Below are 25279 nucleotides of genomic sequence, written 5' to 3'. Positions count from 1 at the left end.
GATGCTGCACTTTTCTACCCAACAACACAGCGGCTGATGGCAGCCTGACGAAGGCCATTGAGGGGTTCCGTACCCTTAATGGTAAGCTGAAGGAGTTCTCTGGAGTGAATACTTTCAGGTGGGACGACTGGATGAATGTTTTTGGAAAGAACCGAACCCTTGTGTCCTCTGCTTTAGTGTCAATGGCTGTCTTTGCTGCCATTCTAACCTTGTGTGGATGCTGTTGTATTCCTTGCCTGCGTTCTTTGTTTAATAGTCTCATCACTACAGCAATTTAGCCCATGGGGAACCAGATGATGCCGATGTATCCCTTATTGGCGAGAGAACCTGAGTCTGACAGAGAAAGCTCTGATGAGGACTCTTTTGATGTGTTTCCTGATTCTAAGTTTTGGACTGAGTATAAACCTTGAGTGTAAACATGTTTGCTTTCTTAAAAAATGAACTCCTAGTTGAAAATTGTTCGAAGTGGCTGTTTAGGAGAGATATGAGAATTAGAACAAATATTTGATAAACAGGGGGGAAATGTTGGAGAAATTGTGATATTATTAATCAATTATTTGTTATTCTCATTGATCTTTATAATGTATCTTTAATTGATGCTTTCCTTAAAGTTAATCTCATTATAGAATTAAGAATGTTTCTTGTATTGTTGATTTGCTCTGATTCCTTTCTCAGAAGGCCTCACTGACAGAGAGCAGAAACAAAATCTTCCTGCAGGTTTACCTCTTGGTGAAGAGCTCTGCTTCGGTTGAGTTGCTGGCCTCCAATAAAACCATCATTGCTAAGATCACTACATATTTTATTAATCTTTGTGCCTGGAAGGACATTATCTAGTACAGAATGATTGTGTGTTAGTTAGTGAATAACATTTGACGCTGTAGCTGTTTGCCCCTCCCTTTAGAGCTACAGCGTCCTTGTGATTAGGGATCCTAGAAACAATAAAATAGAGGAGCAGACAAAATGTGCTTCAGAGCGGTAGGAGATTGTAACTGAAGCACATCTCTGTCCGTTCTCCTCGCGAGTGAAAAAGAATCTAACTCTTTTGTCTTTTCTGTCTTTGTTAATGTATGTTTAACAGGTGTTAACCCTAACAATGAGACATTTTAAAGGGGAAGTATTATGTGTTATTTAGAAATAGACTAAATAAACCTTTTGAGCTCCTCAGAGTTGCAGTTTTTAAATATGATGATTTCCTAAATCTGGAGTTTCAGAAAGAGCAGGAGTTTTTAAAGAGACAGAGACCCAATTTCTCTGCATTAAATTATGAAGTCAGATTTCTCTCAAGTCATATTTGAAATATATACAACATTTTTCGAACAAATTAAAGTAACATAATGGACTACTCTATAAAACAGCACCATGTGCCAGGAAAACACATGATACTGTCTCTTTAAGGATCCACAGACATGACATGTTGCTCAAAGGTTTGCTGTGTGGACATCAGCAGTATTTTTTCTATGTCACTAGCGCCCACGTATCCATGCACACTGTGTTTTCTTTCCTCCCGGCGAAGCAGAGCACACAAAATAAATAAACGGCACTGACCTCTTAGTGTGACAAATATCACCAAAGTTTGTCTGCCATAACATCTGTGAACTGTTGCCACAATAAGTGTCACATAGAACATTCTAAATAACACAGGCATGCTCGATGTCATGTGTACATCATGCCAAAAATTTCCCATCAAGTCGTTAAACTCTCAGAATCCTAAACAAACAAAACTCCAAACTCTGCTAAAAATCTCACACACACCCTGATCCACCCATATATATATACACACTCGTTTTGGCTCACTCAGCACTTCAGTGCTTAAACGTAGCTCTTAAAGGACAAATTTCACTCTTGGATTATTAAATCTTTTATCTCCTCTATCATTACCATGTGACCGGTCACATTCCATTAAAATGATGTCAACCTTGCAAAAATAGGACGGTGTTTTATTAGTCAGTGATACATTTTCATCATGTGGACACCAGACAGTTCATTTAAATCCAATTAAACTCAACAGTGCACCGCACTTAACATGTTTTACAAGAAGTCACCTCACTATGCTGGTTGGTGCACCTTAGTGTTATGGCTTAGGGTCATTTTTTGGGCAAGTAATCCAAGAGTAATTCACATACTGTCAAAAGTGAAAAATATAATTAAGTCTGTAATAAATCACTCAAAACATAACATGATGCAAAGACATAAGAACACTGGAAAGTCATTAAACGTAAATAAAAGGATATTTTTATAAACCAGACCAATTAACATAAAGGACAAGACAGTTTTTTACGCAAATGTTAATAAAAGATGGAAATTAGTACTTGCTCATTGGCAAAATATGGGTCAATTTCATCAACCTAAAAGCAATTTGAACCAGATAGCATAAAATGCTATCTGGTTCAAATTGAATGCTGCTGCTTCGGATTCAATGCAAAGCAGCAGAGCTCCGGAGCTGTCGCCTGCCTGTGAGAAACTATATAATCAGTAGCAGAGGAAATGTTTAGTAATCTGGTTTAACTGGCAACTGGGGCATATTTTGGGGGGGGTGGTTATGGCCGACCTGTCGGGACGCTGCCAATCAACCCTGAGCTCAGCGATGCCAACTCTGTGGATGCAATTGTCTGGATATCATCCAGGCTCATCAAGCTCCAATTGTATGAAGCTGAAGAGTCCAAGAGCTGGTTTTCCAAATGAAACGGCAACTACTGACTGCACACACAGTGCAGGATGAACCTGTTTGTGTCAACAGGAATCTTTTTCCTTCAATAAATGCATAAACTATAAGTGATGCATAAATACAATAAAACTGTTTTGGGAAGGCGGTCAGGCATTTCCTCATGAGAATTTATTCAGCTGAAATTGTGTTTATAAATGTCTGAGTTTAAACACACAATATTTGTACATGAAGCACTCGGTGTGCTGCACAATCAGTCGATTTAACCAAATTTTGTTTTGTACTGATATTTAAAGCAACAAGTTCATTTGAAGGGATAGAAATTCAATTTCAGACCAAATTTGCCTTTTATTCTTTTGATTTAACTTTACTTTATTCAACAGACTCATGGTCCACAAGATACACAAAAACACAACATAAAAAACAAGTCTCCAAGTCGCTACTTTTATTGTGAGGTGATTGAAAAGTTTGTCTTTTGTTAATTTACTACCAAAGAAATCAAATAGCGTCCATACTTTACTATTTTTAGTAAAATGTTTTTGACCTAACTTGAATTGATTCAGGCAACAAAAACACACCTAATTAAATTAATAAAAATATTGCTATGTCATAAAACATACTGATTTTACTACAGTTAAACACATCAATAACTTTTTAAACTGCATTATTGGTAACCAGAATCCAAAATTCATCTCACAATTTGTAAAGGCTCACCTTTGAAGTATTTCGGTGAGGAGCAGAAAACCTTGTTTTGGTGCTTCCAGATTGCTCAGCTGCAAAGCCTCCTTAAGACTGCGCACCAGGGACTCGATCCCTAGAACACAAACACAAACACAAATACAACGGGAGAAAAACAAACAACAAACAGCAGCATCTCGCTCAAGTGTTCTGAGAACGTACACGTTATACACCATCAACTACAATAACTTCCTGCATTAAAATATGTGACAAGGCCTTAAATAATAGCAGAAATTATGCACCAAGAAAGCGACCCTCATTTTCATTCGTTTTACACAGCAGCAATGAGCCGTGTTTCTAATTTACTGCTACATGGATGCTGCAGTAATGAGCTCATTTTCTCACTGATCTAGCAACAGAATCCAATATGAGTATAATATCAAGAAGTGGACAGGCAGATATTACACATGCGGGCATAATTTTTTGTGACTGGAGATGACACTTTGTTTGAAAAGGGTCACATGAAAAAAAAAGTATCTTAAACAGCATCAGTATGTCCGCTAGATTTCCTACGCTCGATTCGCATCTCCCTTCAAAGCTCAGTTTGGCATTTCTCCCATTCACTCTGATTTTCTCTGGAAGAATTTCTACTGGGCAAACAGCAGACAGGAGAAGATATGATAGATGACTTTTGATTTTCTGCAGCATTTTAAAATTCTAGTCTGCCTGTAGTTTTAGCAAGGCCAGCAGAGAAATGAACAAAGCCGATCAGGTGAAGTTTGCCGCGCTTCCAAATACTGAATTAACATCAACAGCCATTTTGTTCAGCTTGCCACTTCTCTCTTCGCAGTAGAGGATGGTTGTTCACAGTCCAGGTCATTTTCATAGTATGTGATGTATAAGCATAACATGCGCCCTGGGCAGAGAGTCTACGCCTCCAGGAAGCAATTGTTTTTCAAAAGTAGAGAGCCCAGACCCTCTGTACAAAAAGTAGAGCTATAGGAACTGTTTGTCCTCTGCTTTCTTACTATCACACAATATAAAGAGGGCAAAAAAAAACATTATTAAAGAACCTCTCATCCTTGTAGCTTTATGGTATTTCGTAAACTGTTTAGATATAATGTATGTTTTAGTGTTTGTGTTTTTATTAAGATGTCTTACCTTGCTTACATTTTAATTGAGTGTCGCTCTGCCCTGAAGGTTTACTTAAATTGCAACAGGTTGCATATTACAGTTGCAAGTGGCTGGTAAACTGTTCCTGTCAACTCAAAGAGCTCTAGGCAAGATAACAAAGGACCCACTGAAGGACGAACCTGTCAACTTCACAGTTCTGTCATGACTCTTTGAAGGGCAAAGCAAAGGCACTTGTGTTGATAAGGAAACATAAGAGATCATTTTAAGGAGCCACAGATCATACAATCTGATCAGAGGCTTAAAACTGAAATCACAATCAAAAAAGGAAAAAAACAAATACAAAAATCTGTATTTAAAGCCAATAATTAGAATAAACACTCCTTTTAAATGGGAATAAAACAGAATACATAAATTAAACGATTTAAAATACAATTAAGTGAAACTACAGATGTTCTAAAATTACAGATGTAATTACCTGATGGCTAAAAAGGGAATAAGTGAGATTGAGGAGGAGTCTTGTTTATAAGATGAAAGCAGGTGTGGTAAAAATATGAGATAGAGAACATTAATGATTTGAAATCTTAAAAGTCATGTTTATAAATTAATAGAATAATTAAATCAATCAACTGTGTTAACATTTTAGCAACAGAGTCACTTAGTGACAGTTTCTTTTCATTTTTAAAACTGTGGAATTTAAAAAACACTGCAAATCTACATTTAAAATTAATTTTAAAAAATATTTGAACAGTGACAGACTATATAAACACAAACCTCCACAATGGGAAATTTACTAAAACTTTTTATCAATCAAATGAAATTCACAAAGCAACATTATTCTGCATGAGCTTTTAATGGCCTGTATCTCCATCAGTGATCAATCATCAGTTATTTTTAGATATGCAAACTTGGTGATTAAATACAACACTGAAAACTGGTTTCTAATCCGTTTAAACTCTCTCATCCGACAGACAGAAGAACAATGATCAGAAGTGAAGCTAAAATATGAAAAAGCCCTGCCATCTCCTTTTAATGAGGTCATGAATCAGTGCAATGAAAAGGGATCAAACTTCAAAGCTGTCTGAGCTTCACTTCTGTGGGAGAAAAATACTTTCATAGCAAATATGTACACAGTTGAAACCAGTAGTTTGCATACATGGAATAAAAAGATAGTTTTTCTTACAATTTGAAGTAAAATCAAACCAAACATCTTGTTTTAAGTCATTTAAAATGACCAAAATTATAAACAATAAGAAAAGTTTGTTCTGATTCAACTTCAGACATCAAGAAAAAAGTAGATGTGTTTTTTTTATGCTGTGTATGTAAACTTGGGGTTTCAACAGGCCTGAGTCTGGGGTCTCACCATATACAGAGTGGCATTGGGAGAAGAAAAGCGGCTCCTCAGTCAGTAAGACCAAACAGCTGTAGATGGACCACAGCAGCATCTCACTGCTGCTGCTGGCCAGACGGTCAAAGAGAAACCTGAGAGAGACGGAGGCACAATAAACGAAATGTACAGTCACTCTGCCACTAACTGAGTTCATAAAGACGTCTTCCAACAATCTTTGTATATGATGTATGCAAAAAAATTATAATAATTGCAATCTTAACCAGCCAGTGTAATTCAGGGAGAGAGGTAATATTTAGCTAAACTTACCTGGAAAAGCAAAAGAAAAACAAGAAAGAATTGGGAGACAAATCAAAAAGCAAACAGCTATGTAAAAAAATGAATAAAAAATTTTAAAAAGTCAAAACTTGCATGTTTGGACCTATGGATATTTAATATCAGTTTCAATATTACTAAACAATTAAAGCTGAATACTTTTCAAAACATTTTGCTAAATGTAACATAAAAAATATAATTTCTTTTGAGGAATAAACTAGAAACCTGCTTCATTTTTTCAGTCTAAAATGGCTAAAAGTAAGTGACAGGAAAAGCCTTACTCAGCGCTTTAACCGAGATCTCCTGCAGGTTTAACTCTGACATTTCGTTCTGTTTGCTCTTATCAGCTGAGGTGACGGAGAGCACCATGTGGAGATCAAAAGAGCTGCCTGAGGTCTTCGGAAAAGAAAACCTAGCAACTTTAGAGTCTGGTTTAAATTTTAATATAAACCAGACTTCATAAAATGATCAATTCCACTGTGTGGAAAACAGTTTATGGGGAAGTTTACGCTGAAAACTCATGCAAACTTGCACAAGTCGAGTCATCCAATCAAGTTTGTCCCAAAAGCAGATTATAAGATTCTGAAAATAGTCTTAAATGTCATCAATAGCAACCATATGATGTTTGGTTTTTTTTTTTTTGCTTTTTCATAGATAAAACAAACAAGGTTTATTTTTCATAACCTTAAATTTGAGTTTCTTCATCTTTAATAAAATAAATACAAGATCAGTGTGAACTTTTCGCAAAAAGGACTGAAGAACTAAAACATTCGAATGGCTGATTTCTTGTCTAGTGTGTCTGTGTGTCACCTGGTAAATCAGCCTTGATGCAGAGAGCGCAGTACTGAGTGGGAGAATGAACCAAAATGGCAGCGATGCACTTCGCACTGGTCACTTGCAGCATCTCATCACCGCTCAGTAGCAACTGAAAAATTTAATGTTTTCATTGGGATCCATCAGATATGCAAGTATCACCAGAGTACAACGTTGGTCTGCATCAAATATATCTAGGCTGATTTCCATTCCAAAACAAGGACCATAAACTATACATATATATTTTTTTACATATAGTTTGATTACTGTAGATTAAATAAATCAACATTAAATCAGATTCAGGGTTTTAATGCCAACCGTAAAACATTGAATAACTTTAAAAAACATGTCCAGCTAAGGAGGAAACAACCCCCTCCTTGCCTTATTCCATTTATTTAAAAAATAAGTTCTAAAGTAATAAGTATTTAGAAAGATCAACTGACTGAAGACGTCATTAATTACTTATAATTAGAGTGAAAATTACTCAGATCACTTAGAGAGTTTACCTTAAGGAATTTTATATCCTTCAGAAAATAGAATAAACTCTTATTTTTCTTTTTACATATTTATCCTGGAGAATCATCTGGAGAATAGTGAAAGCAAACTCCATTTATATATTTTGTAAAGCTGCACAGAAGCCCTGAGGCTCCTGGTAGTTTGAAAATGAATCAACAACTTAGCATAGCTGCAGAAAACATTCACTTCTGATGAATCAGCTTTTCATTTTGCAACTTTTGGGGATTTTTAGATTCATAAATGCTGAAATTAAGGTTTCCAAACAGCAGCGCACAAGTTGATTTGAAGGGGGAAATGACATGTAGGGTTCATCCCATCAGTTTTACACAGTTTATTATCTGACCACAGCTGACGTAGGCGTGGACGAATTAAATCACAGCATATTTCGTAGGATTACCTGTGCTGTTATATGAATATTGAGAGTAATAATTTACACAAAACATACAAAACATTGGTGGTTGAAAGATATCGGCTGATGTCATGAACTGTGAGCAACCACTGAGAACATCCACCCAAATATAATCTACACATCGATTTCCCAGACATGAAGCACAAATATTTGTATAGGCTAAAGCCCAAACTGAACCCCTGCTCAAAGGAGCATTAATCCGGGATTAGAGCTTGTTGTTATGATGATAGTCAGTGTTAGAGTTCAGCTCTCGGGAGTGGGAGCAGGATGTTTAGACAGAGACCTTTTTCAACAGGAGAGGCAGTAGGCTGTGGTCAGCAGGCTGTTGCTCTTGGTCTTGCATGAGGGCCTGGCTGTTGTTGGTGAGGATGTCCTCATTCGCGTCGCACATGAGCGGACCGCCGGAGCTGCTCATCAGAACCGACACGGCTTCTTCATACTTGACCAGCTGCCAGAGCAGGCCTAGCAGACGTAGGGTACAAGGGACTCTGATAACATGCTTCAAAAGTATAAGAAATTTTCACTCAAAACAGATCCCAATGTCCGTAAACTATGATAAAATATTTAATCTACACATCATTTCTCAAACTCAAGTGGAAAACAGGCCATGTTAGACATTACATAAATTACTGATGACGAACACATTCCTAACCCTGAAACTAAACAGTTAGCATTAGCACTTGAAACTAGAGGAATGCTAGTGTACTGCATCATCTCCTGTGACCAGATCCATAAATAGTTTTAATTTTAAGTTTAAATCCTGACTTTTCTATAAAACAAACAGGTGCATTGATTTGGATACAAGAATTGACTCCACTTTGGTTTTTTTGTCTTATGGGAACAAAACTTGGGTGCACTTACATTTGAATATGCACTTTCATGTCGCTTAATTGTCAGATAAATAATAGCGTTTGAAAATAACGCTGAAGCCGGTATTAAATCTACTTTTTATTAAGCTCAAATTTCTGCTCATTTTTTACTGATCTGATGTATATTAAATGTCACGTTTTCATTAGGTATATGAGGGAAATCCTAACTAAGAGAAATAAAGGTTTGAAAACATCTCTCTGTGTGTAATAAATCTATATGTTTCACTGAGTGAACTGAGTTGCTGAAATAAATTAACATTTCAAAGATACTCTAATTTATTGAATATAAGCGTATGCCTGGTTAAATATCCATTAGCAAGTTAGACCTTGACTTGAAGCTTTTTGTTGCCACCCAGAAGGGTTTTTTTTGTCTGGATATTTGATAGTTAATTAAATTGGATGATTTTCTTGCCATGAAATGGCTTTTAAGCAAAGCAATTTGTAATTGGATTGAAATTGTTGAATTTATGAAGTTCATTCCAGGCTGCTGTTACACATCCCTTCCCCTACCTAGCATTTCTATCATAGCAACTAAATTGCTCAATGTAAGTCTTGTCCAATCTTATAGCAATTTTTTCCCAAAAGGAAAAAAAAGGACCCAGATTTGAGTGGAGTTTGAAGATGTCGATTTTAAGCCAGCTGCTTATCATGATCTTGTGTTTTCTGTGCTCTCCTCTTTCTCGCTTCCTGGCTTCTGTTCCTGTGTTTCTAATTCTCTAGAAGGAACGGACTCCTCCTGCTGTGCTTTTAACTCCCCTCTGTCTAATCATCTCATCAAGACCCCAGCAGGTCTCGCCTGGTGCCTGATTGTTAGCCTTTGTTGCGATAATCAAGCTCTCGTTGTGTAACGTCCTCAGATAATCCAGATTGCTTACCCAAGGTCTCGTTGGGTCCTGGAACAAACTTTTCTGGGTCTTACCTTGAGTCTTCGAACATTAAAATTCTTGTCTTTCAGCAGGTATCAGGCCGGATTTACAATACCTACCCCCCCACCATTGCACTTTGTCAAAGAGACTAATCCCTGAAAAACTCACCTGCATGTACTCTCTTAGTCAACTTTCTTGGAGATCGGTGCATGAATAAACAGCAGTAGTAATGGAGTGAAATCAAGTTCCCAGTATGGCTATGTGATGATGGTTTTCTTTTAAATGTAAGGATCACAGCGCAATAACAAGGTTAGGACAGACAATGAATCTCGTTTTGGAATGGAAAAAGAAGACTAGCATCAGTTTCTGCAATGAATCTCCTAAAGCTATACCTTTACCCTATAAACGTTTGTTAAATACGCTTAAAACCCATCCTGACACACAAACCAACTTAAATTACTCTACCAGGTCCTTTAAGCTTAGAAGGTTGTTGAAGGTAATAAAAAACAGAGAATTTACAATAACCTCAATGTAATGATTGTTTATGAATATTATTAAAACTGTTTAAGGAATAATCATCAGCATTTTACCCTAAAAATAATGTCCAAGGTGTGTGAACCTAAATGACAGAGAACTACTAACTTGTGTTCAAGAAATATGAATATTTTCACCTGCACAGTTTTTAATGAGCTGCGCTGAGCTAGCGTTGCTAAACGTCTGCAGCAGCAGGGTGCATAATCTGTCCCTAGTGGCAACGGGCAGGTACTGCATCCCGGCGTCTCCAGATGTCTGCATCAGCTGCAGCCAAACATGCACTACTGAAGTCTTCAGTGCTTCGTTTGGATATCCCAAAGCTGAGCACAGGTGATCCAGCAGGGGAACTGATGAACAACGGGAAAAAATTGTTAAAAGTAATTGACAAAACTGAAAAAAGAGTAAAGTAAGTCAAATCTTGTAGATGTATTTCCAAGCTTTCTCAGTGGTAGCGCTAATCTGTAGAACAACCTGTCTTTGCTAATGACCTGTCCTGATGAAAGTCTACACCACACCACAGAGTTGTGCATTAGATTTGCATTTGTTGTGTTACAAATGTAACGAACAAGTTACATAATATTTTACATTATAAAACAAGCATTTTGAAGAGCAGTTCACAGATACAAATCAGAAAACAGAAACGCTTGTAAATATTATGTTTCAAAGTAGATTAGCTTGATGATCTTTGTGCTGTCCTACAGTTACCACAAGCCATCTGCTTTAGTGCTCCTTCCTTTGGCTATCTGCAGAAATCTCTTAGGAGATTAGTGATAGTGCTGACAGAGCATGTGGCTGTTACTGCATGCGCTGCCTCTCTAACAACATTTACAGCAAACTCTCAGACTGAGGATGCACCAGCCACAAAGCAGAGCTTACAATTGACCGTTTTTGCAGCCATTTGTTGTATGTAGGTCTTAATACCCAGTCTTGAACATGATGTATAGACTCCAGCATGATGGAGGAACTATAATAATACTTTTAATAGCACTACAAAAAGGCAAGGATCAAATACCAGAAATAAAACTTCTCTTAAAGACGAACTGAAAAAGCAGACAGGATAGAGAGAGAGGGTAGGACGGGCATAAAGCCCCCCATGTCTACCAGACTGGGAGTCTTTTTGGATCACAACTTCCAGGTATGCAGGCTGCCAGAAAAGGCAGCCTTTCACATTGCCAGAAAGAACAAGCAAAGGCAGCGGACAGAGACATCATCTATGCAGTGCAGAGAGAGGTGGGAGACGTCAACACAGACTCTGCAAGTAGCAAACAAGAAAGAAAGAGATGACAGAGCCAAAGAGCGGAGCTGAAAGCCAGCTGCTTCTGTCAAGAAGATCAAAATCCAAGTGAGCCTGGAGAGGACATGTTTGATTAAACTAAGAAATATGAGGCAGCAAAGATGAGAGCCAGGCATTAAGGCATTAAAAGGGAGGGAGAGGGAGAAGACAGAGCGGGTGAAACCTTCAGAAAGGGGACAGTAATACACTGCTGTTCAAAAAGTACACTCCACAACAAATAAACACAGCTGTCGGCACAACATGAAAGGATAAACAAATGACTTTATTTTGCCTTTGTCAACAGAGGAAGCAAAGGTTTATTTCCATGCTTTGCTGCCAAGCTGTGATGCTGCATGCTCTGAAATATCACTCCATTACCCTCGCGAGCCATTTTCAAAGGTGTTGCTTTGTTGTTGTGTACAAATCATCGCAGAATATTTAATTGGACCCTTCACAAGGCTTTTGAACTCTCAACTTCTAGTGTAAATACCAGCAATTCCCAAGCTGGAGGGCTTGCTCTTTTAGAGTGTGCCTTAATGATCTTATCGTAGGGGAGGAGGGCTGATGACACAAGCAAAACTACAAAGTAAACTCATATTACCCCTCTGAATAAGCTGCATCAAAGCGAATATTTATGGAGCAAAATAAAAAGATTTAAGTGTATGTAGATTTGAAGTTTAGTGTTGTTACAGTGCTTTATGTAGATATTATTGAGGTTATGATATGTTTAAGGGAAATTCAGAGAAATCCTCATTTAGCTAGAGCTCTATGAGCAATGCATTTTTTCTGGTCTTCACTGTTTAAAACACATTTTAATAATAATTTTGAACCCCTTTCGTTGCTCTTCTCAATTAAAACCATATTTGATATTTGTGTGTCCCTTCACTGATGTTCTTGTCAAATTTAGAGTATTTCATCCACAAGCCTATGAAATTTGAATCTTTGATTATCTGTAACTCTGAAAGAAAAAAAAAAGAAGCTTTTTTTCCTTTCTTTTTTTCATCTTGATCTCTTGTATCTCATTTTCCCTTCATCTTTTTCAGCTTTAATCAGTTTTTTTTTTATTAATCTCCATTCATTACGTGCACTTCAACAGTCCAATTTTTTTTCAGTCCCTTTAGCTTATTTTTAGGATTATTGAAGACGTCCTTAAGGAGGGCTGGCTTCTAAAGTGGCATCTGGAATAACAAGAGACTGTAGGAAAGGATGTACGTGCTTCCTATATTTGTGTGTCTGTATTAATATATATCCTGAAATCAATTTTTATTCCTTTCTGTAGGATCTCTGTTTATTTTCCTCAATCTCAAACGACTCCACCAACTACAGAGAAGGGGAACGACATCAGAGCCAGAAGACAGAGTTAATTTTACAGGCTGGGAGGCAGACGCAGCGTCTGAAAAAGGATGAAATCCGCTGGGAGCGCTGGGCTTCTGTTGTCATTGCCTGGCTGCTGTCGTTAGTCCAAACAGGCCCACAGAGACGTGTCGAGTGACAGGCCACAGACAGATACACACAGTCAATAATGGCAGCCCACATCTTACATCAGCAACATAGCAAAGCATTCCTACCTGTGCCTGCTTAGGAATACAGACAGAAGGTGGTCACAAAACGGAAAACATAATGGCTCTAATGCCAGCGTTTTGGAATAGGTCTTACTTTTGTTCGTAAGTGTAAAGACGAGCAGTCGGCCATGACGAAACACCTCACAACATCCACAAGCCTGAATAGGCTAACAATGCCCCCTGACAGAGCGAGCAACTGATCCATTAGCAGACAGATGTGTAACTGGTTGAAAATGAGATTTAATCGCTGTTATGTCAGGGAAAGGTGGCCAGGTGCAATACTTTCTCTCTCAAAACTGTACCACACTATCTTCTAGCTCTAAATCCACCAATGTATTGAGTAGGGAAATTACATGAGTGAAATGTAGCTTCTTTTTTTTACGTTTTGGCAGCAAAATGTTTCCGATTACCATGATAATGTTTCCAAGGGTTAGTAATAAAGTAATCACAGAAGAGCGGCTGTAATTCAGACTTTAACTTGTGGCTGCTTAGCAACAAATGGAAAATAAATTAACTTGTTTTGGTTCTTCAGTGTTGGCTTTTTCATTTTCTTGTTCTTTCGTAATCAGCCTTAGTTTCTCTCTTTACTATTTATGTTTTCTTAGTTATTTATTCATTTAGGTTTAATCTGTTGTGCTTATTCTCTAAACACAACAAATTTATCTAACTCTTAAATTTATCTCCTAGCTTCTCTCTCCCTCAGTCTGCCTTCTGCTCTCTCCTCACAGCTGCACCCTCTTTCTAATTAGCACTGGCCCATTGTCTCATAATCTGTATCATAATCAGGCTCCTAGTATTTAATGTTTCTCTCCTTCGCTCCTTGCTGGATTCTTCAGCCTGGCTCTTGGTGCCCTGTTCTATGTTCCACTGATCTTTGCCCTGCATTTCTTGCCTGCTGGCTTCAGTCTGAGTGAATGATTTCCACCTGTAATAACACTTTTGCATAATTTAAACACAATTGATATAATATTGATATCCATAACAGATTTGTACACAGTTATTACAATACTAACTGTTTATACCATCACACTCCAAATAGCTGCAAAGGTCACTTTATGAGGTCATCGACACAAGAAATGATTTAATTGTGTATCCTCTTGAATAAACCTGGAGTCATCAAATCCACTGTGTTGTGTTATTATTGTTGGTGGATACTCTACACATCCCTGATAGGAGAAATTTCTCAATGCCACAGCAGGCGGTCAGTGGCCAAAATCAGGTGCAAGGCACAGAGTTAGATAAATTTAGTTTTCAACTTTCATTTAGTTTTTGTTTTGAAAGAAAAGAGGGGCTAATTATAATTTATCACTAGAAAGAAAAAATAGATTATCTTCAGGATATTTCCTACTTTTGCACACCATAAACACGTCTAACCAATTCATAACTCCATCTAATTTCTAGTTTGAACCAGACAGAGACACTGAAGATAGACCAGTATTTTTTTAAATTATAAAAGTAAAAAGAACATCACCAATGAGACCAAGATGCTTTATCATCTCCTGCGATTACTTAGAGCCAGACAATATATTGAGCAATATTGCAACTGGAGAGCTCGGGATCAATATTGGGTAGGCCACATATATTTCAGGTGTTATGCATTCACATTATGCTTGCCAATACTATATTTGACCAGTTTTTTTACACCTGATTCACAGCAGTGGTCAGGATGCTAAAGCTCCAGGACAGTGGAGGGGTCATCATGATGATAAGAAAGATAAAGAAAGAGAGAGATGGGCTTCAAGTATATTCTGGTATAATTATGTAAATTGTTTTCATTATACCATATGATTCCTAATAGTAAATAGTAATGTGAACCAGCAGCATTATTAGATTTTCCTGAAGTATAAATATTAGAATATCACAATATCATCAGGAAAAGCATGTATTCTTTGATACATTATGTCTGTTTTCAACTAAAATAACGTATCTAAGAAGGATTAAGGGTGATTAAGTAAAGGTGAAATGGTAAAACATAAACTCATAAAAACAGTGGAGTAGTATCTAAATCAGCACAACATGCATGTGCATTTTTAAAGACAGAAAGTAAATCTCACAGAGAAGAAAATCATCAGCCTACTGCAGGAGACATTTGTCCAAAGGATTAAAGTTTTACTGCTGGCACAGAAATACAAACAAACAATCCAACAATGGTTGAATATTAAACAAACAAATATAAAACTACTATTGGTCTGCTGAGCGTCACTCATGATGCATGTCGGGAACTTGTGTTGTGGCAATGCCTACCTATTTCTATATAAAAGCTACTTTATCTGGTCGTCTACTTTATCTTACCGTACTTTCTATAGCAGCTTTTAGAGTGTAGCTTATAGAGTAAAAGCTAGTTTTAGCTTTTACCATTAAGTAAACACATTATGTTATGATTAGACAGATCTTTAACACATTCTTACTCCACAATCTGACAGCATATCGCCAAACAACATATTATATAATATATTGATTCTGGAGTCTTGAGTATTAACAAAAAATCTTACTAAAACTAATTTCTCATCTGCAACCCTCTGCCTTTTTTTTAAATGAACAATCTAATTGAGCTGCAGGGTCTTACCGTACTGAGTAATAAAGCTGTGAGCCACGTTGGGCACCGTCTTCACAAGGTTCCCCAGGAAGTTGAACGTCGGCAGGAGACGCTTCACACTGACCTGGCCGTTCAGCTGCGTAAGATAATAAAGAGAAAAACTTAAATTAAATGTATTGTGATTTTAAGCTGGCCTTAAAGAATCTCGTCCTGCTAAAAACATTAATGTGGCTGGATAAAACAAGGGGAGGAACAATCATGCAGAAAGTGCCACAAGCAATTTGGTGGAAATTTATCTGTTTCACATATGGTCACGTTGGCGTGGATAGATTTTTCCTTAAACAAAAAAATTAAAATTATCATCTCTCTTATTACATTTTAATTAAATCTCTATATCTCCTCAAGAAAATTAGCATTTTTTCTATTCCCTCAACACTACAGTAGAAAAGTATGTTCTTTTTAAGCATTTGTTTTACTGAAAGTGCTACTAAGTTGCCTCTAATCTTCAAACAACAGAGGCAGGACATTAACATTTAGTGCAGATAAGATAGAAAGGAGACAACTGTCTAATTCCTAGTCCAAGCAGGGAGTTCTTTCCGTGAAACATTTTTCCATTTTTCCGAGTTAAGATCCAAGATTTATGAGCCTGTCAAGGCTCCCAGGTGTTAAACCTTCCTGTCCTCAGCAGCACAGTCAACTTAACTCCGTCAACTGATTTCACAATGATGCTGCTCGACTATCTCCTCAACCCTGAGGTGACACAACAGCAGTGAGACGAAGACAAGAACCCTGCTTCCGAAGCAGCCTGGTGTGGATGTGACATCGGTTCCAGAATTGTTGTGTAAAACTTTAGGACGCGTGTTCCTGTCCGGCAATTTTACACTCACTGGCAAGCATTGTTGGAAGAATATAAATGGGTTTGGATTACCTGTTTGTGGACCTCATCCAGAACAAAGTGAAATGGCAGCTCATTCTGAAACTCGAGGAGCAGCTGAACCAGCACTGATTGGCACACACACACACACACACACACACGGACATGAATCAGAGAGAAATTCATTCAATAAACAGCAGTGAAGAGACTGTTGTACAATTTAACACGTTTCCAGCTGTCAAGCAAGATGTTTGATCTGCTTGAAGCATTTCATTAACAATACATCTAATGTTACATTCATGGCTATGTCTTCAGTTAAATGAGTTTAAAAATGTCAGAGGAAAGAGGGAATGAACATCCAGTCATTACGGTTTTACCAGCTTTTATAATAAAGCGGTCCCTGAGGCATTCTGGGACAGCAGCCATAAAATTATTCATGCATTAGTTCTTACAAAAACATTTTCATACTGCAAAAATCTGTTGGTTTAATACTATATGTTCATTAAAAGACAAAAGGGTTTATGGGTATGGAGAAGTGTGAACACTGATGACAGCATAGATCACAAAATTAGAAAAGAAAAAAAAATACTTCAACTCTCCAGTAAGCTAAAATGTACAAATATCTACCTGCAGATTGTTCTAACAAATGTGTAAAAATAGAGACAAGTCACCTTATTTACTGCGGTGACCCTGCATGGTTGAACATAAAGTCTGTCCTTATGTTTTATAGGAGTTCAGATGTGGGTACAACGTGTATATCCACAAGCAATATTGATGCATTTGTATGCGAGTACATATGGAGAAACACACAAACAACCAAAGCATAAACAGGAATCCCTTCACCTTGGTCAACCTTTTCCACCGTGACTGGGTTCTCCTCAGTTTGAAGCATACCTGAGAAACAGGAAGGGCATAAAGAAGGGCATAAACTCCACAAGTATTGAAAAGAGAATCTGAATAATTTGCCATCATTGCAATCTTGTGCACAATGAAGCAGGCTTGCTTTTAACCTTGGCTAGCAATTTATAATTATTTTTAGAGTACTATTTGGAGATAATAATTTAAACTGCACATGGACTGAGTGGCTGTCAACAAATTCTGAATCTTATTTTAACAAAATGTTGCACATTTTAGCCGTTCAATTATGATTCATAATTTTTTTTTCAACTGATATATCTCAGTGATTTTAGTTTTGCCATACTTTACTGTAGCAACTGTATTCATAATGAGATTGCCCAGGTAGACTATATTTAAGAAGTCGAATATCAACCTTTCAAAATATATGTGCTGAAAACTTTCACAATACATTTCCACCACTTTCACAGTTACGTACTTCTCTGTCACAATAAAACATAAAAACCAATTGAGATGTGTGGGCTGTAGTGTGATGAAAATGTTCAAGAGGCATAAACACTTTTGCGAGGCGCTGTATTGTTCTGTAGCTTAAAAATACTCAAAACTAAAAGCACCAAAGGTGGATAAACAACTTGTCTTCAGAGAGATGACAAATGTTTTTTTTTTTATCTACATGGTGCAGTTTTATTTTTTCCTGCTGTTTCATTTCTGCTATTCTTGTTATGTAGAGTGCTTAAATTAACTGAGACAATAAACTGGGTTATATCATCGTATCTCCTTTGAAAACATAAATTCTAAGTTTCTTGAACAATCTTCCAATACCTTCCTTTGCCCTCTTGTGTGCTGGTGCATATTTTCCTCACCTAATAATGTGGTAATAAAATGCAGAGTGACTCTGTGGTCCTGTCGAAACAGCTCTCTCAAGGCCCCTGCAGAGCTCTTCAGGATGCCACTTATACTCGACAAGGCAAAACATTTCCTCACCGACTGCAACAAACACGTAGAGTGCATTAAATGACCTGAGTGAAGTTGGCCCCCCCACCTTCTTCAAATCAGACAAAATGGTGTCAAAGGTTTGTGCAGCAAAGAACTCTTGTTTGTGCCGCTATCATGTCAAAGATATAAAGAAATGTTACTGTTTGTGCAAACGTTTGATACCAATTTTGTCTGATTTCATAAAAGTGTGTGTGTGTGTGTGTGTGTTGGGGGGAGGAGGGAGGGACCTGGTTGACCTTTAACCTTTCATTAATATCTTCAAATCCAAAGCAGCACAAAAGAAAATGTTTGCTGCACAAACATAGTCGAGTTAATTGACACCAATTTCATTTGATTTGAAGGTGGGGGCTGGTTGACCTTTAATGACCTCCAGAAACATTTCTTTACATCTTTAAAATGATAGCAGCACAAACGAAAGATTTTGGTGCACAAACGCAGCACAAACGTTTGACACCAATTTTGTCAGACTTGAAGAAGGTGGGGCGGGGCAACTTCACTCAGGGCATTAACCTGACAGCTAGGTTAGACTTGAATACAAAGTCATAATATCGCTACTGTAAGTTGGGGAGGGGTTGCCATTGACATAACAGCGCGATACTTACGGCCATTTCTTCCGTCTCCATCATTTCAATAGCACAGGCCACACAGAGCAGCAGCCCGCCGCCCTCAGCAGCCCGCAGGCGGACGCTCCACTTTGGGTCATGTCTGAAGTGAACCTGCTCATAAACAATATCCGTGCTCGCCATTGTTGTTGTTTCACCTACCAACTTACATGACTCGGGCAGGTCGACGGAACAAACAGGAGACTAGTTTGTTCTCTCCTCCGCAGACTATAATGCTAACACCACGTAACATTCATGTTAATTAAGCCTCTCGAACACAAAATGACTCCCGCTCACTTTTCTTTGCAGTCGGTTTTATTAACGAGTCGCTACAAACCACCAACACCTGTCAAACTATGGATGACGCAGCAATTAATAAACTAGCTTAAACTAACGTGCCGCTCGCGCGCAAGCTTACGCTGTCATCACAATGGCGGGAAAATTCAAACTTTATTGACAGCAGGAGACAATGACACAGACGCTGCCAAAAGACAAAGGATCATTTCTTTATTTTCTTTACCTGACAGTAACTCAGACTAAACCTTTCCTGTTTTAGGTGAGTTAGGATCATAAACTTTATTTTCATCCTTTAAATGCCAGGATAACAAGTGAGGTATCTCTTTTTATCTCTAAAATTAGAAGTGCATACACTGCATTGAATGCCCACATGATTTTAATTAATTTGAGTTGATAAACTAGGTTCACCTTATATGTCTTTTAAGGCTTTTATGACACAATGGACCTTTAATTACAGCAGTCACATATAAAGTCATAAGATATGTAGAAAAGGACCTAATAAACTCCATTCCATGTAGAGGAAACACTGTTGGTTAACCACTTGGCAGCCAACACAATCCATTTTAATGCACACAAACACATGGCTTATATTGGCCAGCATGTCCGGAAGACAACATTTGAAAAATGTTTCTGAGAAAGGCAGCCTATGCGCCTACGCACCTGATATAAAAAAAATTTTAAAATCCCTTCTGACCCACCGCGGGTGGTTCTTATCCTCTGAGCTCGGGTCCTCTACTAGAGGCCTGGGAGCTTGAGGGTCCTGCGCAGTATCTTGGCTGTGCCAAGGACTGCACATTTCTGGACTGAGATGTCTGATGTTGTTCCTGGGATCTGTTGTAGCCATTGCTCCAGTTTGGGGGTTACTGCCCTGAGGGCCCCAATGACCACAGGCACCACTGTGGTCTTCACCTTCCAGGCCCTCTCCAGTTCTGTGAAAGATTGAAATAATTTGACATGCAAATATATATATATATATATATATATATATATATATATATATATATATATATATATATATATATATATATATATCACCACTTGTTAACCTGGTATTTAGCAAATGGGTTTAGGTGAACCGATATGACCTAAAACAGGAAATGTTTATTCTGATTCAGTGTCATATAGCGAGAAAATATAGGTTATATTCACTGAATACAAGTATTTGTTTTTAGCTGTAAAAAAAGCAATTTGCTAATTTATTTTTATCTTCTCGTTTCACTTTATGTGGTGGAAGAATTATTATTTTGAGTAAAAATAACAATTTGGAAACACCAAAGTAAAAGACTGTAAGCTGGAGAAAAAAAGGCGGTCTATTTTGTTTGAGTTTCCTTTTCACTCTGTTTTTATCTATTGCACTTTTTATTGCCCACAAGAAATGAACTGGTGTTTCAAAGCATAAGATAATTGCTGAAAGAAGAAATGTTTAAGGCCACCGTTCTGTCATACAACTTCCACTAGTGGAGCAAAAAAGACATTTTGTGTTTGCAAATAACATAGTTAGCCCAGTTGAGATATTTTCATCAAAACATAAAAGAGTTTGTATGAACTGAGGTGGACAAGAGCAAACCACAGACAAATGCTTGCGTCTAAACATGCTGTTCTGCTAAGTTGGAACTTAAATATTCAGGATGATGTCAAATCCAACTTGATCATCTTCCAGTTCAACTTTCCAAACTATGCGATTTGTTAATGATTATGTTCACTTACCAGACTAACTGTCAGCAATACAAGTTGTTAGCATGGCATGTTTCTTCATCTTGGACGTTCAACTAGTCTAGCAAAATCTCTGCTAAATGAGATCTTTAAATAATGTGTCTGTGAAAGATTGAAATAATTTGACATGCAAATATAATACTTTTCACAGGACCTATCGCAGTTTACGAGGTATCCATATTGGACATTTCCGTCAAGAATAATGGTAAACCTTTAGAATTTTCCACTTTGAATTCCAACTTCTATAAACTCTTTTTAATCGAACATTTTTTCAATGGAGGCTAATAATTTTTCATGACATTGCCCAGGCCCTGTGGTACTACTGTTTTAAAATGCTTACTACAATGGTAGCAATGAAAAAACAAGCAGTAAAGTGGGTCTTATTCAATAAAGTTTAGGAAACGCTTGTATAAATAGTTTCCACTCCTTTTCTTGTAGCATCAGCAGGATACTTTCAGTTTTGACAATCACTTGTGATATCTTAAACCCTATTTAAACGTATAAACTTTAACCATATGACAACGTAGTGTCATAAATCGTTAAGTAATCCAACATAATGCTTAAAAACATAGTAGAGAACAATGGAAACAAACCGTGTACCCCATCTTGTTTGCAACAGTTGTCCACAGGGTAACAGACGACATCAGCCGGGAGAAACCATGGATTATGTTTTTGCAAATGATTTTGTTACATACATTGAGAGTAAGGGTCATGTGCAGGAAAGCCTTGAGTAGAGAATGAAAGCAAGACAGATTAATTTGGTTTGGATGAGAGGAAGACAGGTGGAATACTCAAGCTAATTCACTTTATAGTTTGAAATCAGCAGTCAGATATCCAAAACAATTGGCTTTGGACAAGTAAGGAGCATCAGATAAAGTTAGAGTGGTTGGATACATTTTGACAAAAGAGAGAAAGAGAAGGTTTAGAAGTTGCTAGTGAGCCATGCTATGATGTATTGTTTGGCTTAAAGATGGTGGTTGTAAAAACAATTTATAAGGCAGAACTTGGCAGGTAAGTTTATTTAAGCAGCTCCCCCACTGGCCCCCCACAGCGTACTAGCATTCAACTTGTCATTATTCCATCAAAGAAATAAATTGACTAAAGAACCAAGGAGGTAAAATACAAGCAGTGGTTTGATGTCATAATTAGACAACCTGGCAATGCTCATGAGGCCTGCTGGTCCTATTTGGCTGCTTTCACACAGGAAGCAACAGGCGCTGTGCTTGCTGCTGATCCAGAGCCAAAACCAGGAGAGAGGAGTGCTGAGCGAGCAGCACAAAGGTTGCAAAAAATTGCAAAAGTTGTTTTCCAAAAGTATCTTCTCTCACCACATGAGAGACCCTGTTACCAGAGAGAATTAATTATGAGGGAAGATAACTGTGTCAGCCAACAGTTTTTGTAACCTAATACGACACATCTCTTTCTTCTCATGGGATCATCAAAGGAGGACCATGTGCCATAGCTTGTCGTTTTCTCCTCTGGTCAACAATGCTTGACCAGAGGGCGAAGGCAAATAGTTTTAATTTCATGCTAATTTTGCTCATGTTCGTGCTTAAAGTGTATTAAATTAAATTCTACTTACATTATATAGTTTGAGAATTCTAGACTTTAGAAGATTTTCTGATTTGAAAACAGACTCCTTTTTATAGTTCTGTCAGTGGTTTTCTCTAAATTTTCACATCTTCACCTGTCTACTTAAAGAAGTAGCTGACATACTGGATGTCTGCTGGACAACTCGGAGCTTTGAGAAGGTCTAAAATCTGGTTATCTCTACAGCATCCCAGGAATGTGAAGTTCATTTTTCTTCAAGTCTCCTCCATCCAACACTCCGATCAGCACTGCAAGTAAGACCTGGAAAAGCCAGTTTAGTTTTCACCAGCATCACCTGTTTTGCCCGCCTGCAGATTTCTCAAGCCCCCTTTTTTTCCCCTCTGCGAACATTGTTGGGAGAAAGCCTAAAGAAACGGTTCTATTATCCTCCCCTGGAGAGCCCGATTGAACCTGGCAAGCAACATCTTCCTTTTATGTGCTGTTACACTGAGATGTAGCCTGGGCCGGGATCCAGACGGCTCCAGAGCCCAAATATCCAAGTTTGTTTGACAGAGTCCTGCTATCTCCTCTCCGTCCTCAGAGTAACGACAGGCTGAGACTCCTTTGGACAGAGAGAAAAAAAGAGAGGGAGATGGAAAGCTAGATTTGTGTCTTTTCAGCTACACAAGAATCAGGGATGCAGGAGGCAAGTAATGTTTTCATTCCAACAGAGAGAAAAGTGGGGGAAATACTGTGTTGCCATCCTGTTATGGAACGGGACACAACACAAAAAACACAAAAAGGGTTAAATCTTTTTATCCCTTTTATTTTTCCAATGAGGTAAGAAGGTCAAAGAAAGTGAATGTCTTTGGTTCCAGGATTTCATAAAAGTCTTATATGGTCCGGAATGCATTTAAAACATATTAGAAATATATTATTAACATATTAAAAAATGGTATCTACGCTTTGATTTTATCTGAAGCTCATAGTGATTTTCTGTGTTTTTGGATGACATGCGCTTATCTTTGATTAAAAACAGAAAACCTTCTACTGAGGCATTAACTGGGCCGGCTGATCTTTTTAAATGTGTGATATTCATTTTCCTCTGGGAAGAAAACAAACTCACGACTGATTTTCAAGTACATATTTGCCATTTGGCTTAATCTGTGCATTGCAAAAAGCACAAACGGCGCCTTTTGCATATTTTTGCTCTAACTTTTAAGGTAAATGAGGATTGGCACAAAACAAATAGCAGTACCTTCAACTTCTGACATCATTTCTGATTTATTTTGGTCTTTTTGGTCATCTGTTGTTGAAATATCAGCCTTTGAGTTTCAGGTAGTGAGGTGTGAGGGTTTTTTTGTTGTTTTTTTTTTGTTGCATTACCCATGAAGGCCACCGTTTGGTCATCGCCATGACAACAGAGTCCTCTCAGCAGCAAACTGCTGATGGGTGTGAGGCGGCGAGAATGAGCAGGACCGGTTCTGTCCATCTGTCCATCCCCCCCTCCGTGAGCAGACTGCCCGGCACGTCGGTGTGGGGAGACACGTCGCCCAGTGTGTGTGTGTGTGTGTGTGTGCGCGTAGCAAATGAGCGCACACACAAATGGTCTTCCTAATTGTTTTTCAGTCTGTTAAATTCAGCAAATGTGATGTGCTCCAGTAAACATATTGGAGGCAAAAAAAAAAAAAAAAAGTGGGCTGTGTTGGGACTTAAATTAAATTAGGAGGTCAAAGAAGTCCATGACTGAGAGGAGTATTAAACTCCTGACAAGAAGTTGGAAGGTAATTGGTTTTAAAGCCTCCATTTTTAGCAAGGACCAGAGCGACGAGTCGGGCCGGCTATCGACTCTGGAGGGAGACAATCAGCCCCCGAGAATGAGGCAGCGTGAGTTACGTCCATCAGCATTCGGGGGAAAAAAACAAAGAAAAAAAAATCTCACTTAAAATGGAAACAGTTTCCACGTCACTCATTAACCTTTGTCTCCAGTGTCACTTATTTTCAACCGCTTCCTTTGAGGCCCCGGACGCCCACACGTGTCTCAGTCTGCAGTGTGAAACAGTCAGAAAGCAGCGATGCTCTTTTTTGGTTTTTTGCAACTGATGTTATTCCACCAACTATGCAGAAGACAGATGTAGGGGCTCTGTGAGAAATCCTAAAATAGCTCCTTTACCGTTTCCCAGTAAATACGGTCATGTCACACATTTATCGAGCTCATGAAATAACATCCAGTTTTCTGACAGTCGCTATAAGAGTCATTGAAGAAACACTGGAGCAGGATTCTCAAAACTCTTGATACATAAAAATCTTAAAGAATGTTATGTTTTGTTTTTTTTATTCAGCCCACTTTGTTCACCCAAATTCAAATGCAGCCAAATAAAATTAAACAGCTTGCCTTCAGAAATCACATAACCGGTACATGTAGTACACCTGTGTGTAAGTTGGCTTCACTGAAAATGCAGCTGTTCCGCCTCAGGTGGTCGGTGCTGAACATTAGTAAACAAGGAGCATCACGATTTTATGTGTTTGGTGGGAAACAGACATCCTATATTTCGCTGAAATGAGTATCCAACGGTAACATTTAGTGGTGGTGCTGGCATTATGCTGTGGGTTTCCATTTCTTCATCTGGAGCAGAGAAGCTGGTCAAGGATGATTCAAAGACTGGGGTCAGTAATCTCCACAACCAGAAGAGCCATTTTGCCTTTGGACTGGCTGAACACAATCTGCTTATTTCCACACAAGAGACTTTACTCTTAATTTGTTGACACCTTCTAGAAGAAATTGGTTTAAATGAAAGAACTGCTTTACTTTTGTTTCTATGATTAATACATTCTCTTCAGTGGGACTTTAATTAATTATTATTTTTTTAAATAGAAAATGGCATCAACAAGAGTGTATG

The 25279-nt window shown here is 38.0% G+C and overlaps 1 protein-coding gene across 1 annotated transcript in view; it reads right to left on the bottom strand.

The window, feature by feature from the left end:
• LOC129363428 (meiosis inhibitor protein 1) overlaps positions 1 to 19162 on the bottom strand; it is a 61691-nt gene extending 42529 nt beyond the window's left edge. The window contains exons 1-10 of the mRNA XM_055035554.1: positions 18840 to 19162; positions 18105 to 18228; positions 17230 to 17280; positions 16441 to 16514; positions 15543 to 15648; positions 10279 to 10488; positions 8156 to 8334; positions 6947 to 7059; positions 5835 to 5956; positions 3377 to 3476 (exon numbers count right to left, since the gene is read on the bottom strand). Coding sequence (XP_054891529.1) covers positions 3377 to 3476; positions 5835 to 5956; positions 6947 to 7059; positions 8156 to 8334; positions 10279 to 10488; positions 15543 to 15648; positions 16441 to 16514; positions 17230 to 17280; positions 18105 to 18228; positions 18840 to 18983 — 1223 coding nt within the window. The 5' untranslated portion in view covers positions 18984 to 19162. The remainder of the gene's footprint in view (positions 1 to 3376; positions 3477 to 5834; positions 5957 to 6946; positions 7060 to 8155; positions 8335 to 10278; positions 10489 to 15542; positions 15649 to 16440; positions 16515 to 17229; positions 17281 to 18104; positions 18229 to 18839) is intronic.
• Positions 19163 to 25279: the final 6117 nt, after the last annotated feature.

Source organism: Poeciliopsis prolifica, unplaced genomic scaffold (assembly GCF_027474105.1).
Source record: "Poeciliopsis prolifica strain line A6 unplaced genomic scaffold, Auburn_PproV2 SCAFFOLD010, whole genome shotgun sequence".
NCBI lineage: Eukaryota > Metazoa > Chordata > Actinopteri > Cyprinodontiformes > Poeciliidae > Poeciliopsis > Poeciliopsis prolifica.
The sequence above is the reverse complement of the archived record's forward strand: the minus strand, read 5'-3'. Positions and strand labels throughout refer to the sequence as shown.